The sequence below is a fragment of the Oreochromis aureus genome, linkage group 15 (assembly GCF_013358895.1).
Source record: "Oreochromis aureus strain Israel breed Guangdong linkage group 15, ZZ_aureus, whole genome shotgun sequence".
In the NCBI taxonomy this organism is placed as follows: Eukaryota; Metazoa; Chordata; class Actinopteri; order Cichliformes; family Cichlidae; genus Oreochromis; species Oreochromis aureus.
Window position 1 is genome coordinate 22679687 of NC_052956.1, and position 15580 is coordinate 22695266.

At 39.3% G+C, this 15580-nt stretch overlaps 3 protein-coding genes across 8 annotated transcripts in view; all 3 read right to left on the reverse strand.

Moving 5' to 3' along the window:
- The window catches only part of vash2 (vasohibin 2), a 32615-nt gene extending 27846 nt beyond the window's left edge, over positions 1 to 4769 (reverse strand). For 2 of the 3 annotated variants that reach the window (XM_031751528.2, XM_031751526.2), the window contains exons 1-2: positions 4578 to 4769; positions 3081 to 3520 (exon numbers count right to left, since the gene is read on the reverse strand). In XM_031751528.2, the coding sequence (XP_031607388.1) occupies positions 3081 to 3401 (321 nt within the window). In that variant the 5' untranslated portion in view covers positions 3402 to 3520; positions 4578 to 4769. Of the gene's footprint in view, positions 1 to 3080; positions 3521 to 4054; positions 4231 to 4577 lie in introns of those variants that run through there. The other variant, XM_031751527.2, reaches the window with a different exon arrangement.
- Positions 4770 to 6153: 1384 nt separating this feature from the next.
- On the reverse strand, positions 6154 to 10783 carry LOC116329552 (cytochrome P450 2K1-like). The gene is made up of 9 exons (XM_031751596.2): positions 10535 to 10783; positions 10244 to 10406; positions 9999 to 10148; positions 9738 to 9898; positions 9460 to 9639; positions 9124 to 9265; positions 6868 to 7052; positions 6511 to 6652; positions 6154 to 6430 (listed from the first exon to the last, which is right to left on the reverse strand). Exons 1-9 carry the CDS (start codon positions 10727 to 10729, stop codon positions 6243 to 6245), a joined length of 1506 nt encoding a protein of 501 aa, XP_031607456.2. The 5' UTR covers positions 10730 to 10783; the 3' UTR covers positions 6154 to 6242.
- Positions 10784 to 11839: 1056 nt separating this feature from the next.
- On the reverse strand, positions 11840 to 15217 carry LOC116329550 (cytochrome P450 2K4-like). Of its 4 annotated transcripts, none has more exons than XM_031751594.2 (9): positions 14893 to 15217; positions 14657 to 14819; positions 14410 to 14559; positions 14162 to 14322; positions 13718 to 13768; positions 13297 to 13438; positions 12945 to 13129; positions 12446 to 12587; positions 11840 to 12372 (listed from the first exon to the last, which is right to left on the reverse strand). In XM_031751594.2, the coding sequence occupies exons 1-9, from the start codon at positions 15100 to 15102 to the stop codon at positions 12185 to 12187; spliced, it is 1392 nt and encodes a 463-aa protein (XP_031607454.2). In that variant the 5' UTR covers positions 15103 to 15217; the 3' UTR covers positions 11840 to 12184. The 4 variants fall into 4 exon arrangements, with proteins under 4 accessions (XP_031607454.2, XP_031607453.2, XP_031607452.2 ...); XM_031751593.2 differs by having other exon boundaries at positions 13718 to 13867; XM_031751592.2 differs by having other exon boundaries at positions 13718 to 13897.
- Positions 15218 to 15580: the final 363 nt, after the last annotated feature.

The following is a 15580-nucleotide window of genomic DNA, read 5'->3' on the forward strand; positions in this document are numbered from 1 at the left end:
AGTTAACCCACCTTGGTTAGTTGTGACTGTATCTGTGGTAACCACCTGTTTTACACTTTTTAGACACACACACACACACACACACACACACACACACACACACACACTAGAAGGAGTATCAGGTTACATATCAACAAAGCTACAATGGAAACCAACTGACAATGGAGATACCTGCATAAAGCACCAACGCAAGACATTACAATAGACAGAGATAGGAATCGAAATCCATGGAAACAAATAACAAAAATGGTAAATGAAGCATAACTTACACAGCAGATGTTTCTTTAAATTCTTTTTGTAAATCAGATTTGAGTGGTGATTCTTAACATTACTTAACTTCATATTAGCACACTGGTTAACTTAGCCAGCAGAGGAAGTCTGTTGGCTGTTATGAGATTGAATTGAGTTAAGCCAATTTTGCAACATAATGGTACTGACGCCTAGTTGAAGGTGACCCTTGTGAATTTTTGCCTAAGCTCTCAATAACGCTAGAATCACTAGTGACTTTGGTGGTCCGATCTTGACCTGCGGCGGGACAGATTCCAACTCCACCTTTGAAGTGGAATCATGTTCATGGGCAGCGATACCGAGTTAACTAAGAACACAGACTACGAGCTGTAGTCCAGTTTTATTTAACAGGTTATTTGTGAAACTTGATTCATAATATATGCAAGTCTAGATTAGGCACACTGAAGAAAAAACCCCCATCAATTTGAAGGTTTTAAAAAGTAGATTCATTGTTTACATAAAAATGTGTTTACATTTTGTTAGTATTAAATATTGCTTCACTGAAGACTACAAGTTGTAGTGTGTCTTACAATATGCAAGGCTAAATCTGTCCAAAGGTAGATACTTCTACATATACAAGGCACAGTTTAGTGTGTTTGTGTGCACACACAACCTGGTGTTGTCCTTGTATCTGGAACACAGTAAGTGAGTTTGGCATTGCTAGCCAACCAGGTCACTAATGACCACATGGCCAATTAGCAGAGCCAAACAACAACCGGATTCCCTTCACCTCTGTCTGCAAAACAACAAGCATTCATCCAAATCACTGACGGGAAACTATGAGGAAAATCTGGGCTGAGGGGCCTCAGAAGCAACAGACAAAGATAAATATATATATATGTATAAAATCTCCTTGAGAGCAGCACTTTCTTGGCGAGCTGCTTGGGTCTTAATGCTACTATAAGCATACCCTATTATTGTTATTGAAACAGTCTTCTAACAAACAGACAGGTTATGATAATAAGCCTGTGTGTGTGTGTGTGTGTGTGTGTGTGTGTGTGTGTGTGTGCGCGCGCGTGTGTTTCAGAAGTGACACCGAGTCACACACAATGTGACAAATCCAAAATGCAGAACTAATTTCAACTGACAGGTATGGTGGCTCAATTTAGCACTACTGTTGTCATGGTAATGCCATGCATTTGTCTGTGTGTACACCTGAGAGCATGTATCTGAGAAACAACAGAGTGTGAAAACAGGCTGACATTAACACCTAAGGCGACCATTATGCCAACGACTTGGAGATACACTATCTGACACCCCAACTAACATTACAAACATAAATACCTCATTAAAGTTGGAACAGTCACAGCAGCAGGAAGGAGAACACAGCAAGCTAATGGTATTTTTTAATAACGCAGTGACTCAGATACATATATTTATTAAAAAAAATTCTTAGCAATGTTAACAAATGAACTGCAACAATTAGTCAATTAAATTTAGTCAACTTTAATCACTGAATCTGTGAATAACAGTTTATACTCGATTATGCGCCTGGTTATAGATAGGATATGTAAGAATTAAAATGTGTTTTAGCTAATCAGACGTGAGGATTTCATGTCATACAAGAATGAAAGTGAAAAACAATTAAATAGCTTCACTTTGATTCATTAAGGAAATAGCAAGCATACTAATCAATAATAAAAATGACGAGTAAGTGCATTGCGAGATAGGATATAATATAGAATATATACTATATATAATGCTTTTAAAATTCATCTGTTAGTTCAAAAAACTCTCAATGATTTAATATTATCCAGCAATATCTTGTGGTAGCCAAGTATGTTATGTAAGGACAGAGTTATGTCCCAACACGGCGATTCCACATACCCATCTCTAACCCAGGCAATCACAGAGTCCCTACAAACCAGACAGCCTAGAACATTCAGCACATTCAGAATATCTTTGAATTTATTTGTGATGAGAAGATTTAAGGAACCTCAGAGGGCTCAGTGAAACCCTTCACAAAAAGTCGATTAACAGTGAAGAAACCTTTGTGCACATCTGTCATATTTTTACTACTACACACAGTGATGCCATTTGAAAAGCCCTCTGGCTCAACTGAGAAATATTAACCCATGGCATTATGAGAAAGAAGGAAAATTAGCAGGAAAATTTGACAAAAATAGTTCAACTGTCTTGTGCTATGCCAACCAGGTTTTCTTTTCCCAACCAGGTTTATGCTGGAGTATATACTAGTTGCCAGAGAGATGGAAAACCCCACAGCAATTTAAAGAACAGCAATTAACCTAACAAACTGGATCATATGGAAAAAACGTATGCAACCTCTGCACAGTTTTTACCAGTGCACCACTGACACCTTTAAGTTTTTCTCAGGTGTAAAAGAAGTCAGGCAAAAGAAAAACTGGGGTGCAGTGAACACCAAAATGCTGCAATAAACTTCATTTAAGTGTAATGAAATATTAAAAAACTAGAGTCCAGAAAGCGCTAGGATCACAACTGCCTCAGAGCAAGCTACTTCTCAAATCATTATCAAACTTGGCCTTCATTTTGATGTAAGATACATACTTGAACCTTTTCGTGTTGAAAGGTAGACATACAAACACCTGCTTTTGTAGGACATGCACATACATACAAGGTAAAAACAATTCCAACCTTACTACTGTGGTGAGTAAAAATGGCATGCACTTCTGTAACACATTAACGATGGTAACAAATTGAAACAAACCAACAGATGTCTAAGCATAACATCTAGTTTAATTAATAAAGACATTTGTTGCAGTAGAGAATTAAAAAGCACAGAGATGGCAAAGTCCCTCGGCCAGCTGGCTTACCTTGGGAAGGTATGCAGCATTTCGTATCCTGTCCACCATCTCCTGGCCGTCAGGGTGCACGGCCGCCACATGGGACCACATCCTCTCCCAGGTGACACTCTCGATAGGAAAACCAGATCGATTAACGTAGAAAAGAACCCCTCCATCCTTCTCCTCTTCCTCCTCGGGGGATCTCGAACTGTTCTTTGGGGGAGACAAAGAGGAGGACTCCTGGGTGCTGCAGCGGAGGAGGCAGTGTGAGCTGGTGCTCTTGGACCGGCCATGCCTGCTCAGCTTAGCTGTAGAGGTGCCAGTCCGGCTTGGGGAATTGGGTCCGGTCATTGGCCCCAGGAAGAAGTAGAGGAGGAGGAAATGTTAGGGTAGGCAATCTTCCTCCAGCTACAAGAGCTTCTTTTTGTTAGTCAGCAGTGCAAAGCACATGTTGATCTTCAAGGTCTAACCTGGTAATGGAAAAAAAAAAGAAAAAGAAAACGCATTAACTCAACTATGCTTTTTAAAACAACAGTACATGTACATGACTGCACAGCAAGGATCACTACAAAAAGTGTTTGTATAACACGGTGGGGATTTTTTCAGGTACTTTCACTGAATTGTTACAAAAAAGATCAGCGTTATCATTATGTAAGAAAAGGAGTGATTGTGATAAAGAAGCCAAAAATGCAGCAAAAGTCCACAATAAATGTAGCAAAAACAATATATGCATAAATAATAACTTCTGATTCCAGAGTAGCTCAACAGCTGATAAAAAAAACCTCCTGAGCATTAAAAATCCACATTAGCAGTCATATAAACTCATAAGTATGAAATACACAGTATTTATTTTGCTACGACACAACATAGCAATCTGCGGAATGTTTTGATTAAATCTCACTATCGTGTAACTTAACCGAGCAAAGGCAACTTAATGTCTACTTAAGTTTTTTCTTTTGATTGAATCAGCTGAAATATCTTAACCCTTATCATCCTGACCGTACCGTGTCTTCCAGCAAGGCTTCTATTTCACATAAACAATCGGACTTCCGGTTGAAAAGGCATTTGATCTGAAAATCAGTCATCAAGGCGAGGTGTGTTCCATTCATAACAAAGCGGCGTTGTCCACCACAGGCTTTAAAGTCTTGTTTTGGGTCAAGGCTTTGTAACTTCACCGCTTCTGCTATATGTCAAGCTAGCAAAAGCTAATATTTGCTAAGAAGGAATTAGAGCGCGATTCCTTTCAAAATAAAATCAGTACGTTGGTCAATCGTTTATAACAACTGATTACTGCGAATCACCAGAGCACACAACTCCATCATTTGCTTGCCTGTAAGGCTTCTAAAACGCGTTCAAAGTAACTACGCAAAGAACCGTAACGAAACACATCATTTGTCTGTGGATATGTTTTTATTTTGATAGCGCCGTCAAGGAAGTTCCCATCTACTGTTTTTGCTAGCTTTGCCGCTCTATCTCGGAACACTGCGGGGGCCGTTGCCTCCCACCACCACAATACGGGGAAATTACCTCGTCTCTGCATTTCTCCCTGTCAGTAGCCTGCAAGGAGCCTCGATATCAGCTACCTCCTTAGAAAATCCAATTTCATGGTGATAAAAACGCTTCTTTAACCGCTCATATGATTAAATCATTGGGGATAAAACGGTCCTACTAGCGGCCACTGTTCTCCCGTATCTGTCCGTCGCTCGTATCCCCTACGGTTGCCAGTGCACAACAGCTTCTCATTGGTCGAGCTAACAAAGAGGGGCGGGTCAGAGAGTATTCGCTACCTTTTTTGGATCGGGTGGTGCTCTCTGATTGGTTAATTTTGATGGACGAAGAGGTCAACAAGTGATATATCTGCAACAAATTGGATTTTCTTCCACTTGTTATAACTGTTGATTTGGAATATATTGTTTCAGGGCCTGAACGCTTTTTCTTAGTAAGAATGAATTTAAATACATTGGAATACATTGGGATAGACCTAAGCAAATAGACTACAGTCTAATTATTCTTATGACATAAATTTATATCCACACACATCCCATAATATAGAGTTATCAGTTTTATTGTGATTTCCAACTGTCAATAATGAATGCATTTTTGTGAATAACAAAAAAATTATTATTATTTTTTTTACTGATGTTACAATTATATATGAAACATACTTGAAAGAAACTATACATGTGAAAAGCTCCCACCTAACATTAGATGTGTGGAACAATAATATACAGGACGTGTTGGGTTTTTCTTTTTTTAACAAAAAGTGTCATATTTTTGTGGCCCTCGACGTATCAATATGCATAATGGGCTGCTACATTTGCAGTAGTAACGTAACTTGACTTAGAACTCCACCTTATGGACAAATTGTTTGTTACAGCACACTAAGGTGTGCTGTAACAAACAATTTGGCACACCTTAGTCGTTTTCTCTTTTATAAGAATGGCTTCTTGACAGCCACCTTCCACTGACAGCACATCTAATGCCGCTTCAGCAAACACCAGATGAATGAACTGAAGGTCTAGATCCATCTTTCTGCACTATTGCTAAGGAGCACTTCTGAAAAATGACAAGAAAGTGTGTCTCATGGAAGCAAAATATACAGAAATCAAAGCTGGCCCAAGACTTCTGCACAGTACTATATGGGTGTTGCCTCCCATATAGTACTGACTACCTAAACATGATGGATTGTAGAATAGTGTATAATTATTCCACACCTATTTGGCTTGGCTACTCATAAAAAGACTCCATTTTGATATATAAGGAAAAGTGAGGAGGGAAATGATGAGTGTGGGGTGTATTCATTTTAATATTTCAACTTTATTATGGAGAAAATGAAGAAAATATGAAGTCTTCATGAGCAAGAGAGAGATTAACATGTGCTTGTGCAACATTTTTATGTTACAGTGAAAATATTGAGCAAAACAATCAACCAACTTACAAAAAAACTCATTGGAGACTCCATTTCTAGGAGAAAATGCTCACTTAGATTCATGTGATTGGGTTGTACAAAAAACTTAAATTTAAAGGATCGATGTCAAACCTATGGCCCAGAGGTCAGCCCTGGCTTTGTAAACTATAAAAATTGCAAAGAAGCCATTACCTAATCAATTTCTTCTACAAATTTATTATTGTATGTCCTGAAATAATAACGTGATTCAGAGAAGACTGGTACAGCGTTCAAATGCATTTTCCTTACATACGGGAAATAGCCCGCAGTTTATGAGGCAAAGGGCTGAGGGTAAAACCCACAGCTGAAGTCAGATCTAATTCATCCTCTGAAACTCCAGGTGCAGGGGTGAAACGGAAATGCTGAAGGAGGGTGGTGAAGAAGAGGAAGAGCTCCATCCTGGCCAGACTCTCTCCCAGGCAAACCCTGCGACCTGTAAGAGACAATCCAAGAACAAGTTCAGCTGTTCTGTCAGCAGATGTAACCTAAACAGTGATGGCTGAGCTCACAAACCTGCAGAAAAGGGAATGAAGGCATCTCGCTTGACAAACTTTTTCTCTTTGTCCAGGAAGTGAGCAGGATAAAAGCTGTGTGGTCTCTCCCACTCGTTGGGATCATGCAGGACAGATGTCAAGAGAGGAAAAACTGTGGTTCCCTGCACAAATTACAATACACAGACTGCTAAAACCTGTCCCCACCTTGTATTTACATGTATTTTATCTGTATTTATGTTTTCCTACCTGCACTACCAAGCCATGACCCTTACACAAGATGATCATATGCAATCCAGGATGCAGTTATATTTTCTCACACATGGCGGCTTAGTGCAGGCCAGGGTTTTTTAAACACAGGTGTGTTATGTAGTCTCACCTTCTTGATAAAGTGACCCTGAAAAGTGATGTCTCGGGTGGTTTTGTGAGGAAGTGCAGTGGGGATGATGCTGCTCAGTCTCTGTGTCTCATGGATGACAGCATCAGTAAAGGGCAGGTTTTTCCTGTCAGCAACCTGCACCTGTCGGTCTCCTATGACCCTCCTCAGCTCCTCCTGGACTTCAACTGGAGTATGAAAGTAACAATAATTGAATTTCATCCCTATTGGAGTCACTCAAACACTCCACTTTCACAGAAATCTATGCAATCTTGTAAAAAATAGGTGCACCCCATTTAAAGTAATAGTTCTTGTTATAGGACTTTATTAGTCTCTCACATTGGTGTAGAGAAATTTGGCCTACTCTTCTTTACAGTGCTGCTTTAATTCATTATATGAATATCTAATTTGATTAAATTTGTTTTTACTTGTAAGTATGACATACCAACAAAGTAAACTCTGCAATTAGCGGGAATAGTCGCCAATACCCTGTTAATAGGAACTACAATCGCCTTCCGCCTCTTATTCATGTCTGTGCTACAGCTCAAATCAAATCAAATCACTTTTATTGTCACGTCACATTACCGGTACACTGGTGCAGCACATGTGAGTGAGATTCTTGTGTGCAAGCTTTACAAGCAACAGTGGTGTGCAAAAATCCAAGAAACATAAGAAACAAGCTAAATATAAGAGCAGGAATGTGAGTATGCACATTACTAATATGTATGCTGTGGAATTACAGGGATTATTTTACATAACCATCATCTTATCATTGCAGTAATTATCATTTCATCGAAGTGTTTATTGAAGCTGCTGGCATTATGTTATAATTTATATTATAGGGGTTATCCTAATCAAATATTAACATGTTTATTACAGGTGCAGTTATAACTACTTTAAAATGATTGAGTTATATATATATATATCATAACTCATATGCTGAGTATATTGGTAGAGTAAAATAGTAGCTGAGCAAAGGCCTGAATGTATTCAGCTTGTTGTGGTATTTGAGTTTGCTTAGTTACAGGTGACGGAAGGATGTCCAGTCCATGGTGACCTCAAAGGCCTTAGATCATCACCATATTCTTAAGAGTATGCCACAAGGAGGAACCTCTGTGTTTGCATTTAATTCTTAAAATACATGAATGTTCTGTACATGCAAATTATGTGCTTGTAAACGCAAGAAGGGGCGTTACAATACCCTGATGTTATAAAAGCAATCTAGAGTGTATTTTGGGTAGAGATGTACAACTGTTTTGCAGTTTGCACCTCTCCACGCTGCGTGCATTCATTAAAATCAATTGTTTGAATGACCTCTTCTGGACCATCATTGTTTTACTCTCGTCCTCAATTTCGAACCCGTAACAATGCCAAATATAAATATATGCATATATATGTGTGTGTGTGTGCGCGCGTGTATATACATCTATGTAAAATACATAACGATCAACAGTTTGAATATTGCGCAAAAGAAATGGCATGTATGTACAACATGGTGTGTATAGTGTTGAAGTTCCGGTAGGTGAGAGTGAGGTGCCTATGAAGTGTCACTGTTCAGCAGTCTGGTGGCCTGATAAAAAAAAGCTGTCCCTGAGTCTGCTGGTTTGGGAGCAGATACTTCAGCACCTCCTGCCCGATGGAAGTAGTTTGAAAGGTTCATGGCTGGGGTGACTGGAGTCTTTGACGATCCTCCCCGCTTTCCTCAGGCACCGCTTCTTGTAGATGTCCTGGAGGGAGGGAAGCTCACCTCCAATTATCCTTTCAGCACACCGCACCACTCGGAGCTTTGTGTTTGTAAGCAGTGCTGTTGTCGTACCGGCCAGAGTGTGAGCCAATGAGAAACTCGAGCCACAAAACATTAGACCACAAAAACACAGAATCTTGACTTTGTTCACAGATCGTAACTCAGTTTGCGTTCAGCATAGAAATGATGCTGTGTGTGATTTATGTGGGAAGACAGTTAAATACTGTTGCAACACAACAAACTTGGTTAAAATAAAGTGGGGAGCTGGCTCTCACTCGATGGGAGTTGGCTCTTCTGATTCACTACGAAGCAATAATTTGTAAAAGAAAAAATTATTCCTTTGCAATAATACAAAGGAATAATTTGTGTTTCACAGGACTAAAACAGAGTCCTTTGAAATCTTAATTTTTGAAACGGCTGTAAATGAAAGTGACTTTATTTATTTGATTTTTTTTTTGTGACAGTCATTTGATTTCATTAGTGCATTGAAGTTGTGGATTATTCAGGCTCCTCACCCTGAATCCTTGGATACTTGGCCATAAGCAGAAGTGCCCATCTCAGTGTAGTTGATGTTGTCTCAGTGCCAGCAGCAAACAGGTTCATTACTGTCATCAAAAGGTTATCATCATGGAAGTGACTGTTGGTAATCCCTGATTCCTGCAGACATGCAAAAATAAAATGCCAGTAAATCTAATCCCCTTAAAACTGACAGAGGGTGTACTTTGTTCCTACTGGGACACAGCATATTTGTTTTCTTTTCACCATAGTTCAGCAGGAATGCGCACAGTTTCACCCAGAGCTTCAGTTAATAATTCCAGACTACCAACTTGAAAGATGATAGAAATACCAACCTCCAGAGTTTGCTTTCGGACCAGAAAGGCATCCACAAAGCCTCTGCACATCTGTGGGTTCAGAGTCTCTTGTAAATGACTGAAGAAGGCTCTGTTTTGTTTGGTACTGGTAGCAGACAATTTGAGCAGTTCCTTCCTGGCACCACTCCACTTGAAGAGTGCTGGAAACATGTTGTACATCTGTCAAAAATCATATAACCATCAGTAACTACAATAATACTTTGTCATTTACAACAACTGATGCTTTATGTACTTATGAAAGTATCTGTATAAATTACCTGTACTGAAGGAGAACCCAAAAGTTTAGCCCCTCTGCTCATTCGATCTACCAGAGATGTAAACTCTGGATCATTATATTCAAATCTGCTTCCATAGACCATGGAGCAGATTATATTAGAGACTGCATAGGATAATCTTTGGTTTGTATCAAAAGCTTCTCCTGTGACAAGACAAATGAAAAGAGTGAAAAACAAATAACAGTCAAATTAATCTAATGGTAATTAAAGTCATTAAATTTTTTTTAATTAAACAAATCTTACCTTTAAATTTCTTAAAAACTTCAAGGAGTCTTTGACATTCTTCGATAATTTTGTCCTCACACGCTCTCTTGCCCATCCCAAAGTCTCTCAGGTTAGTCAGTGCAAAGCGCCTCATTTCCTTCCATGAATCACCGTTGGACCACACAACTCCTGTAATGAAGTGTGTACAGAGTTTAAATAATAATAATTTAAGAGATCTAAAAAGTAATATGACACATGATGTGGTTATAGACTTTTTCTTTTACCATTTCCATGGTTCATTTCATGCACAATTAGAAATGGATCTCTGTCTCCAAACACTTCATCATAGTCAACAAGTGCCTCCTTCACTGTCCTGTATCCTGCCAGCACCACCACTTTTTGGGGTCCAAAATAGACAGTGAAGACTGATCCATATTTCTTGGACAGCTAAGAAGGGCAGAATATGTTGATATTTTGACACACATTAGAGGGACCCTGGAAATTGTAAGAGCTGCATGGAAAGCTGAATTTACAAGTCAGCCTAAAAGAAAAGCAGCCCAATAGCTTTACCTCACCTCCAGTAATGTTTTGTAGGGTCTTTTCAGGTTCATCTGAAGCAAGTTCCCAAACAAGGGAATTGGTCTGGGTCCTGGGGGATCCTGGGTATTGAAGCTAGCAGAGGATATTAAATAGATGAGCAGGAGGACTGTCAGAGCCCCCAACAAGAAGGTAGAACTGAAGGCCTGAAGAAAAACATTTAATATCCCCATGGTTTTCAAGTAAAATATACACTCTGTTACTTGCACTGAAGACACTGCACAGGGATAAACAGTACAAACAGTGTTCTGTGGTTATGAATGAGTAAATGATTAATGTTGCAGTTAGTACTTTGGTCTGTGTCAATATTATATTTTCAGGATGAAAATAAAGAAAACAGAAAACATGTGTATATATGTGTACCTGATATTAACACAGTTATTTGTCTAAACACTTTAAAGTGCAGCATTTTTTTTCTATATTTTAAAATTATCTGAGACTGAAGCTCATTTTTTGTATTGACTTTTAGAGTTGAATATATGACAAATTGTCATAAATCAGAAAGTAAGGTAAATAACTTTTTATTTGACATAGCTGAGTGTGGGATAAAACGGGTAATCAAGCAGTTTTGGCCAGTGTGACTGGGTAACAAAGCAGGTTTCCTAACAACAAGGGCAGCAGGTAAATAAAATAGCAGTGACTAAGAGAAGCAATAAGGTTGGAGAAACCTGCTTTCAGCTAAGACTGAAGAAGTCACTTGGATGAAACGTTTCTCCCACTGAAAACACGTCAAGATGAACTGAATCATCTGCAGTACACTTTAACAATGGGCAACTTACACAGCTACAAGTGTGAGTCATTAGTAATTTGTATCTGTCTGTGAAGGTTCTCAGTCATCCAGGTCATCGTAGTCAAAGGAGTTTGCAAAGAAAAGCGTCTGGACTTCTTTAAGTTGCTTGAAGACGTTTCACCTCTCATCCGAGAAGCTTCTTCAGTTCTAAGGTCAATACAATACAGTAATTTGTATCACTAAGTGAAAAAGTGAAGCGGACAGATAGAAAATGGCCCAAAGAGTCTGGAAACCATTTTATGTCCTCAATTATCCCAAAAAATAATGAAGAAACAAATAATTGAGACAAATAAACCTCGATAGATTTCAATCAATTTCAGACATTCTCCTTCTCTCTCACACGGCTGAACCAACAATGGTAACAATAATGTTTTGTCAACCCATCAGTAAACTTCTACAACCACCAGGGGGCGTGGCATGGGAGTACTTACTAAGAAACTGAAGGAGTCCTCTCTCTAGAGATGCAGTAATGAGTATGACATGCACTGGTGCAGCATTTGATCTTTATTGTGGAGGAAAATGTTTAACATGTTGCAGCTTAAAAGCAAGTGAGAGAGTGAGACATGTGCTGGTGTAGCTTTTTTAAGTAATCAAAACATTCTGCCTTTATTGTCAATCAAAACTTTACAGACAGCTATTCAGAGACTATTCTAAAGCCAACACGCAGATATGACATCTTTACCTACATGAGACTGGGCTAATAAAATTAATTTGAAACTAAAGGAACAAATGAACTAAACATTTTGTAAATCAGTGACTCTGAAATAAAGGACACAAAAGGACAGAAGGAAATATTCTGCTTAAAATTGACTGAAAGCTTGTAAAGACCATCTCTTCCTCACATTTGGGAAACAGCACATAATTTGTGAATCGAAGGGCTGAGAGTAAAACCCACAGCTGGAGTCAGATCTAATTCATCCTCTGAAACTCCAGGTGCAGGAGTGAAACGAAAATGCTGCAGGAGGGTGGTGAAGAAGAGGAAGAGCTCCATCCTGGCCAGACTCTCTCCCAGGCAAATCCTGCGACCTGCAAGAGACGAACAATAATCAACTGTCCTGTGAAGAGATGTACCTCAGTGGTAATGGCTGAGCTCACAAACCTGCAGAAAAGGGAATGAAGGCATCTCGCTTGACAAACTTTTTCTCTTTGTCCAAGAAATGAGCAGGATAAAAGCTGTGTGGCCTCTCCCACTCATTTGGATCATGCAGGACAGATATCAAGAGAGGAAACACTGTGGTTCCCTGCAGATAACAGCTGATTTCAGACATGCACAAGGTACAAAACGTACTAAGAAGAGAATACATAAAAACAGCACATACTTTTGATTTGGATGAGGTTTCAAATTTTCTCGTATTCCTGTGATTGCCCATCCAACATGCCATCAAGCTTCTGTTTTGTGCAATCAGTAAACTGACAACTGATAACAACTGTTCCCAGTGATTTTTAGTCTTTTTGTGTGCACTTAGGTTTTTCGTATCTTTACAACTTTGGCACTTCAACTCAGAGTTGACACAGGATGATCCAGGATATAGTTAAATTTTCTCAAAACGTGTTGGCTTGATGCCAAGCAGATTTGAATAGATATTATTCAGTCTAACCTTCTCGATAAAGTGACCCTGAAAAGTGATGTCTCGGGTGGTTTTATGAGGAAGTGCAGTGGGGAGGATGCTGCTCAGTCTCTGTGTCTCATGGATGACGGCGTCAGTGAAGGGCAGGTTTTTCCTGTCAGCAACCTGCACCTGTCGGTCTCCTATGACCCTCCTCAGCTCCTCCTGGACCTCATCTGGAGTATGAACAAGAACAGTGGACACATTACGTTTGTGTTACACTGACAATAACACTCCACTATACACAATAAATACATGCTTATTGTGATATTGCTCTTGTGACATGTGTCCTTTGATTTCCAGTAAAAGTGTATTCAAGTTGTGGATTATTTGAGCTCCTCACCCTGGATCTTTGGATACTTGGCCATAAGCAGAAGTCCCCATCTCAATGTAGTTGATGTTGTCTCAGTGCCGGCAGCAAACAGATTCATGACTGTTATCAAAAGGTTATCATCATGGAAGTGACTGTTGGTAATCCCTGATGCCTGCACATAGACATTTAACAGCAAAGTCACTCAAATCATTCTAATCCCAAAGTTGGATGGGGGTTGCACAGTAGAAAAAGTGTCAAGGCACCAAACAGTAATCAGGAAGTAACGTAAACCAGAACAAAAACTTATAGGTATGCTGGATGTAGTCAGATATTGGGACACAGACCAAATGTTTTGTTTTCACCATAGCTGAGCAGAAACTTGCACAATTTCACATTGAGCTTTAGTCAGTATTTCTAGAATAGTAACTTGAAAGATGTTAGAGATTCCAACCTCGAGATTCTGCTTGCGGACCAGAAAGGCGTCCACAAAGCCTCTGCAGACCTGTGGATTCAGAGTCTCTTTTAAACGACTGAAGATGGCTCTGTTTTGTTTCATATTGGCATCAGTCAGTTTGCAGAATTCCTTCCTATCAGCAGTCCACTTGAAGAGTGATGGAAACATGTCGTACAGCTGTCAAACTTGATACGTTAGTATGTAGTCCTTTTATCTTTTATCCAGAGAGATTTTAAAGTACATAAAATGATAGTACAGTGGTGTGAAAAAGTATTTGGGTTTTTTTTGGCATATTTGATTTTTGAGTCATCAGGTCTGGCAGTAATGAGGCCTGTGTGTGGCTTAGAATCTCAACTCAGCTTCCCTAAAAAAGAAGTTATTAACTCTTAATTTAGAATTTTCTTATCATCAGTTGGTGCACAAGCATCACAAAGTTAATACCTGTATTGAAGGAGAGCCCAGAATTTTAGCATTTCTATTCACTCGATCTATCATCGATGTAAATTCAGGATCATTATATTCAAATCTGCTGCCATAGACAATGGAGCAGGTAATATTAGAGACTGCACAGTTAATTGGATGGGTTGTATCAAAAGCTTCTCCTGTGGAAAGGGAAAAGGGGGGGGGGAGTTAAATACACGTAAAATTCCAGTTCATGTATTGTTAATCTCAATTTCAACCAACTTTACCTTTAAAATTCTCAAAAATGTCAATCAGGTGTTGACATTCCTCAATTATTTTGTCCTCACATGCTCTCTTGCCCATCCCAAAGTCTCTCAGATTAGTCAGTGCAAAGCGCCTCATTTCCTTCCAGGTTTCACCGTTGGACCACAAGAGCCCTGAGACAAAGTGTTTAAAAAGTAGTTTAACTTCCACACAGTGTAAGGATGATGGATGCAAAAAATATGAGAACAATCTGGTGAAATTCTCTATTACCATGTCCTTGGCTATAATCATCCAAAACCTTCAATGAAATTCTGTCTCCAAACACTTCATCATAGTCAACAAGTGCCTCCTTCACCGTCTTGTATCCTGCCAGAATCACCACTTTTTTTGGTCCCAGATAGACAGTGAAGACTGATCCATATTTCCTGGATAACTAAGAGCAATGACAACATGAACACACAAAATTGAACCTACAAATCTACAAAATAGAGAAGTAACTTTCTCACCTCCATTAATGAGTTATCCAGTCTTTTGAGGTCCAGCTGCAGCAGATTCCCAACCAAAGGAACTGCTCTGGGTCTTGGAGGCTCCTTTCCATTTCTTTGGGAACTGAAGATTGAAGAAGCTATGAAGAAGATGAGCAGGAGCGCTGTCACAACACATACTAAGAAGACAGAGTTTGTCAACTGAGTAAAAACAACATCTATTATCCCCATGACCTTCAAACAAAATATCCAAAATGTGTTGTTTGAATTGAAGAGGCAAGTCCTGAAAACTCTTGGGTAAAGTTAATTTTTGGTAGTGATGGGTCCAGCAACACTGACGCACCGACGCTTGTATCAAGCTCACAGAGTGAAGCCTGTATCGGTGCGTGCGTCGCTTTAAGAAAAAGTCACGTGATCGATACAGCTGCTGTATCGCTCATTGCCAACGCGCCAAGCTGTGTTTAAAAGGTACCGCATCCGCATCTGCCAACGGAATGAGTCGCCACCAAAAAAAAACAAAACACAAAATTACTCTCGCAAAGATAAAAGTAAATAAATAAATACACATCTCTCCATAACAAAATGGAGCCCGAAAGAAAAAGAAATGTTTCTGCTGTGTGGGATCATTTTGATCTTTTGACTGGAAATACGGTAATGGTTTGTCTGTCTTTGTTTCAGTGTAATCTATCAGAACACCTCCTCAGTGTTT

Bases quoted from the DNA above. Each gene is read 5' to 3' on its own strand.
- LOC116329552 (XM_031751596.2), bottom strand. From the start codon at position 10,729: ATGGGGATATTAAATGTTTTTCTTCAGGCCTTCAGTTCTACCTTCTTG. The intron at 9,266-9,459 runs GTTGGTATTTCT...GCATGTCTGCAG, and splicing joins TCCGAAAGCAAACTCTGGAG to GAATCAGGGATTACCAACAG. The intron at 6,431-6,510 runs GTTTGTGAGCTC...TGTCTCTTACAG, and splicing joins CTTCATTCCCTTTTCTGCAG to GTCGCAGGGTTTGCCTGGGA.
- LOC116329550 (XM_031751592.2), bottom strand. From the start codon at position 15,102: ATGGGGATAATAGATGTTGTTTTTACTCAGTTGACAAACTCTGTCTTC. The intron at 14,323-14,409 runs GTAAAGTTGGTT...CCCTTTCCACAG, and splicing joins CATTTTTGAGAATTTTAAAG to GAGAAGCTTTTGATACAACC. The intron at 13,898-14,161 runs GTATTAACTTTG...CAAGTTTGACAG, and splicing joins TGGGCTCTCCTTCAATACAG to CTGTACGACATGTTTCCATC.